This window comes from Sinohyriopsis cumingii, chromosome 9 (genome assembly GCF_028554795.1).
Source record: "Sinohyriopsis cumingii isolate HCF-2022 chromosome 9, ASM2855479v2, whole genome shotgun sequence".
Taxonomy (NCBI): Eukaryota; Metazoa; Mollusca; class Bivalvia; order Unionida; family Unionidae; genus Sinohyriopsis; species Sinohyriopsis cumingii.
The window spans coordinates 11,954,940-11,961,661 of NC_142969.1; the positions used below are offsets into that span (position 1 = coordinate 11,954,940).

General features: G+C 40.9%; 1 protein-coding gene across 1 annotated transcript; it reads right to left on the bottom strand.

The window, feature by feature from the left end:
* Positions 1 to 205: 205 nt before the first annotated feature.
* On the bottom strand, positions 206 to 1,993 carry LOC149791270 (uncharacterized). The gene has a single exon (XM_089971325.1). It carries the CDS (start codon positions 1,991 to 1,993, stop codon positions 206 to 208), a length of 1,788 nt encoding a protein of 595 aa, XP_089827451.1.
* Positions 1,994 to 6,722: the final 4,729 nt, after the last annotated feature.

Sequence of the window (6,722 nt, forward strand, 5' to 3'; positions counted from 1 at the left end):
AACCAGCAACAAGGAAAATTGACATAATGAAAACACGTATATATAAAATGATAAAGCTTGTGTATTATATAATCCCACATTAACTTAGAAAACCACAAACCACAGGGTATGTCTGCACTTGTACTAACTGCAGATAAGCAGCAATGCTATAAATTATAGTTGTCATCCCATCGATGCATATTTTGTAGAGCCAACATTTGTTTAGTTACTTTATAACAAATTTATATAAATAAATGTCTTTGTTTAGAACGCGTTGGGAAGTAATGAAGAAGATGTCTGAGGTATGACTAAAACAAATTGTCTGAGGTTCATATGGAAATATGGACTCAAAGACCTTTAGGATGGTGCCATCTGGTGATATCTTATGCATTTTACCTGAGGAATCAACCAAGTAGATGTTACTTTTACCATCTAACCCAAAGCAAATTGGATAACGGAGTCCATTTTCCTTATAGGTGAAAATTTGCTGTCCATCAAGATTAAAGCAAAATAGACTACCAATGTATGTGCATGACATGTAGATATGAGTCTTTGATTCATCCACCGCAACGTATGTGGTCCCACCATTCCTGCTTTCTGCACCAATGACATGATAGGTCAGCTCCTCTCCTGTCTTGCTGATAATACTCCAGTAATAATTTGACTTGTCATTTATCCCTGACACAATGATCCGATCCTTGTATAAAGTGGCTATTCCTGAACACTGGAAACGTGTGGTGATCATGTCACCCATAGGTCTGATCTCCTGCTCGACACTTAGGAACTGAAGGTTACCGGTATTCAGAGATACTACCACTTCTGTATCGCTGACCATGCTCACGTCACGCAAACTGAACGATGTCAACTCGAATACGTGGTGTGAGATATGTTTGAAGTTAGCATCATATAGGCAGCATCTGCTGTTAAGTGTGTCAACCAGCATGATATTACCTTCAGGAAGATACAGTGCTCCGGTGAATAATGGATAATGCCAACAAAAAGGACACATTACTTTTACTTTACCTGTCTTCTCTATCTCACATTCCTCAATAGATTTTTCCTGTTTCTGCCTTGTTGCCTGCCTCACTGGTAACGTTTCCTTCCTCTTTTCAATCTTCATCTTGGCTAGATCATCGTCCTTCAGAGAAAATAACCCACTCAGGTATGGATGAAGCTCCAAGCTTTGATGTACCAGCTCCACCTCCAGAAATTTGCTGAACACTTGCTCTGTGTAGTTCTTGAAATGCTCCTCTGATCTTATCAGGGTAAGAAGGAGTTGTGTGTCTGAACCATGTTGGCTGGCCAGCTGCAGCAACCTGTAGGAACTGTTGATGGCTGCTGCAAGTGAGAGGCACTGAGTTTTCTTTTTGTTTTCTTCTTTGTGAGTTTCTTCCATATCAACTATCTGTAACAGTTTATCCAGTAAGCTATTGAAACGGATTCTTAATGCATCAATTTCTTCCTTCAGTTTATTTCCTTGCGACTGTACATTGGTAATAGCTTGTACAATCTTATGTAAATGAGTCTCTAACATCTTCATTTCGTCTATAGTGTGCTGAGGAGATCTTACTGCAATCATCTGTTTAACCTTGTCTTTTAGTTCGTGCACCTTAGGACATGTCATGTGTTTTTGAAAAAGACAACTAGCACAACATTCAGCTTTGTGGTCTTCGCAATAAAATTTTATTTCCTCTCCACCATGTTCTATACATGCGAAAATTTCAATAAACTTCTTCATTTCTTGATGATCGTGGTTTATTTTATTCTTTGATACAAGTGCATGTCCCTTGGTAGCTTTTAAATTTCTGTGATATGCAGTACACGAAGCACAGAAAGCATCATTGCATGTGATACATATGTCAGTTACTGGCTCTGTTCGCCCGTCCAGTTCACACATGCTGCACTGGAAATCCACTTTCGCTTTCCCATCACATAACATGGCAAGGAGTACTGGACTTTGCTTGAACATAACCGCCCATTCTTTAGTCGATTTCTCTGGGAAAGGAGGTTTCATTTCTTGTCTGCAGACAGGGCATGGAAAATGCGTTCGTTTTTCATTTTCTATGTCCAAACTTAAGATATAATCACTCAAACAGTTTTGGCAAAATGTATGCATGCACGTCAATATCCGAGGAATCGAAAATTCATGCAGACACAATGAACAATTTATATCGCCAACGAGTTCATCAGAATCCACTGTTACCTCCTGAATATCGTCGATACCATTTCCATTTGCTGTCGCCATCTCAAAATTCATCAATATAGTTACAAAATTCACCTCACTATAATAACAGGCACCGCCTACTTCTGAGGTTATTTAGCGACCTGACGGAAATGGCCGAGTGATGTTCCAATAGGTTCGGTAGGGATGAAGTCACATGGACATAGTACACAATTAATTTTACTATATGTTCTCTACATTTATTTCTCAGTACTGACCTTTTCACTGTGTGACAATCAATGCAAATCATATGTTAGTCTAAAATACCTTCAAAGATGGCTTCACGGTGAAGTTCTTGTCAAAGGTTGACCTGCTCTTTTTTTAGATGATTGACTGTCAACATAACAGCATGTAAACAGAACACATATTTCACTTCCGGGTCATCACCACGGCCTTATTACTCACTGTGCACTGTCGCCAAAATACATACAGACAACAACACCCTGAGCTCATATTATCAAGAATAAACAGTTACCTTTAAATCCCTACCAAACATGCATAAATAAACTCTTCTAACACCACCAAATTGAGAGAGGAAAAAATGTTCTAAAAATAGACTAGAACTACGGGTACTGAACTGGAAGTATTAATTGTGATGTAATTCCACATGTTAACGACCTATTATCCGCCATATTGTGAGGTGAAAACATCCTCTTAGTAACAGTACTGCAGCATTATATATGTTCATTATTGCAAACCGTTTGATTTTACGTTTGTTTTGTTTACAGTTGTTGTTTTGTTTTTTTCAATTAGGAACTGATGCAAAGTTTAATCTAAAAGCAGGAAATAAAACCACAAATGTGTGTATGTCTAATTATTATTGTAATGTATGTTACGGGGACGTGGTGGTGTGCGTGTCGCGCACATGTGAACACGACAATATCTGCCAATTAGCGTCCAGACAGTTTGCACACTGTATTAGTATATTAGTTATTACATTGTACAATTTTCATTAATAAAATGATAAATACAGCGATCGATAAGTTAGTCATTCTTGCAATGTCTTACGGTTACAAAAAGACGCAAGCAGCGTCTTTTTGCAACCGTAAGACATTGCAAGAATCGCCCGGGTCGACATTACCATGACATCGAAGGAGACCGTTTATGTGACATACAAACCGCACAAGATTGTACGTTTAACCACTCACCAAATCGTCAGTCGACCCTTGCAAAAGCTGTATCAAATCGTATACCAAAAGCGAGTGCGGCTTCCCAATCACTTCACTTTACCGTACGGTCCCGTCGATATTGGTCAGCATATAAAAGGGGAAAACGTCCAAGATCTATAGTTCATTGTTGCTACCAAGACCAAGCGAGAAAGACGAATCTTTTTAAACAGACATCATTCAAGTTCGGTGATTCTGAAGATGAGTGCGATGCTGTGCCTTGCGATGAGAACGATGCCCTACGCTGTGACCTCAGCGATGCAGTAAAGCATCATGGGAACTTTGTTATAACTACTACTATATAACTACTACTACTACCACTACACCTAGCACTGAAAGGGATGTTCTGCGTGTCAAACCTGACAGATGCGAAAGCCAGGCCACTCGTTATCATGGACTCTTTACTGGTTTCCATTGTCAATTTCAACCTTCACGTGAGACCATGCGTCTACCACCCTACGGATGTCATCCAAAACTGAGCAAACTCCTGTCGATTTCACCTTGCCCTCATCGAAACGAAGCTGTGAAAGACGAATATTCGTTCTCTGTGCGTTTGCCTGAATACTGAGACTTTGAAAATCATTTTCAAAGGTTCCAAGGAAAATGGCCTAAATATCTGGGAGGACCTACCCCCGAAGAATTAGCCAGAGCCGGATTTTTCTACTTGGGCGAAGGGGATAAAGTCAAGTGCTTCAGTTGAGGCGTGTCACTACACAAGTCGGAACAGAAAGATTCGGCATACCTGGAACACGCTCGATGGTCTCCGAATTGTCACTACCTACCTTTAGCGAGACGACCTCAGTAATCACTGGATGGATAATTTACAAGAGAACATTTGTGGTTTACCTGTGGAGTTGAGGGAACGGATTTACCGAGAGCTGGTCAAAATACAAGTGAAACGCAAAGAAAACTGCATCCGTTACGTCACCGGTTTTAAGCCACTGGTACCTGAATGGTATAAGAGGACTGATTCATTTCAGTGTTCCATTGGTTGCACAATGATGATTCGCGTGAGATTCATAAAGTGTTGAATGCCTCTCATTCTACTTACAAGGTGATCCTAATACACCGAATTCCAACGGACGAGTTAGAGGATTACCAAAATATTTTGCACCAAGAAATCTTGGTTGAAGAGGAAACTTCTGTACGAAGTGTGGTGTGTGAGTTAGTGACTAAATCATTTTGGTACGGAACTAAAATAATATTGATGCTGTGCAAAAAGTACACTTATTGCCTCTGAAAAAAAAAGAAGTATAACAACAGGCTCCCATGCCACAGCCTTACTCAGAAGTGATACAACAGATTCCATGGAAGGAAATTAATGAAACTATTCAGACAGTGGAGAATTACCAACACTTATTACGAGAACTGTGTCCATTGAATTGGGGTCGACGTGTGGTGTGTGTCTTAGTGATTTCCTTTCTGGGATTTCGTTTACCAACCGATTCCTTGTGGACTCTTTACGAACAGTACTTACCAGGAAATAAAACATGAAAGTGGTCCCTTTAAATGAGAACGAGAAACTCTTTTTGTTCAAAGCCTTGCGTTTTCATCTTGATACTTCTTGACCTCTACGGGAAAACAAAGATTCGTCAACTTTTAGGTACCACAGATGTGTAACCCGATGTGTATGTAGCTTGTGACTTACACCCTCATTGGACAGATGTACGTGCCTGGAAAAAATGGGATTTTGAGGCTTGGACCCAAGAAGTGGCCCAGTATGCTCGAGAGTTGTGATCCTTCCTTTCAACGTCCAAAGAAAAAAGTCACATTTCAACCTGTGTTAGTGACAGTACCAGAAGAAGAAGAACTCGTCACTCAGGACAGGACTGTCATGGGCATTCCTGAAAGACCCTTTCGGGAGGACACTTGTGTGACCTTACCCCCTGTAGAACTTGTCAGAACATTACCCAAAACATGTTGTACAGAAACTTGTTTCTATTCCACTTTGATCGTTTTCATGTGCATTTTATCGTTGTACTTAAGCCTTTGGCTTTTATGTATTTTAGTATTTCGGTTCATTTTTAAAACATTCAATAAACGTGTCCTGAAAAAAGTATAAAAACTCTTGTCTTGTGTGTTTTCGTGTCACAAGTGACATTCCTGACACTATGGCTACATCTGCTGTCTCTGCTCCCTCTTCCTCTACTTTCAAAGTCATCGACGAACACTTAGATCGTGCCAGTTGGGAGGCTTTGTATCTTCGCCATCCCTTTAACATGCTCATTGCTGGACCTAGCGGTTCAGGCAAAACCGAATTCGTCAAACGTTTGATCGAACATAAACATCATTTGATCGATCGTCCACCTCAACGCATCGTGTGGTGTTACAAAGAGTGGCAATCGGCGTACAGCCTCTTGCGAGAAAGTCAAGGCGATTCCATCGTGTTTGTGGAAGGCATTCATAGCGAAGACGACGGAATCGTGTCTGAGACCAGTCAAACTCATCTGGTCATTTTCGATGACATGTTAGGAGAAGACGAAGAAGAAATGTAACTGTGGTTTACACGCAAACGGCATCATCGTAATGCCAGCGTCATTTACATTACCCAAATTTGTTTCAACAAAGTAAAGCCCATCGCACCATCAGTCTCAATGCTCATTACGCAGTCTTGTTTAAAACCCTAGAGATTAATCGCAAGTGCAAGTCTTAGCCAAACAGTTAAAAACGCTTTGGCTGACTCATGTGTACGACGATGCTACTCAAACCCCACAAGCCTATTTACTCGTTGATTTAAAACCCACTACCCCCGATTATTTGCGATTTCGTACCCATTTGTTTCACCACTGGTGTCAAGACGGAGGGCCTGTGGTCTACACGTCATCGTCGTCGACTTAAAATAAAATCTATCAAAACCTCGGACACTTTGGATCTGTCTCACACAGCGTCAACATGACGTCCCTTCAGTCTGATCGTCCCGTCAAGTTGATCCGTGCCTTGTACGGTATCAGTCGCGAAAAAAATCAGCAAATACGTGCTTTTGTCTTAGGAGCCAGTCTCAAAGACGCCTTAAGATGGTTTACGGTGACAGCACGTCAATTACTGCAAGGTATCATTCACATTCCTCATCAAACCAAACTCTTTTTTAAGAGAAACAAAGTAGCCTTGACGCAACTGGCCGATCCCTGCATCGGCACTCAAACCAAAAAGCAAATCATTTTGAAACCTGGAGGTAGCGGTAGGATGTGTCATCATTCGCTCCCTCTTAAAATGGGATCCTAATGCCCCCAAAGTTCTCCCCAAGGAAAGAGCCACTCCCCAAAAAGCCAAACGAAGCCCAATGAAGAAAAAGAGCAACGGTGTCAAAGACCATGTCACGGCCACAAAAAAGAAAACTCGACAGAAAAAGAAAAAGA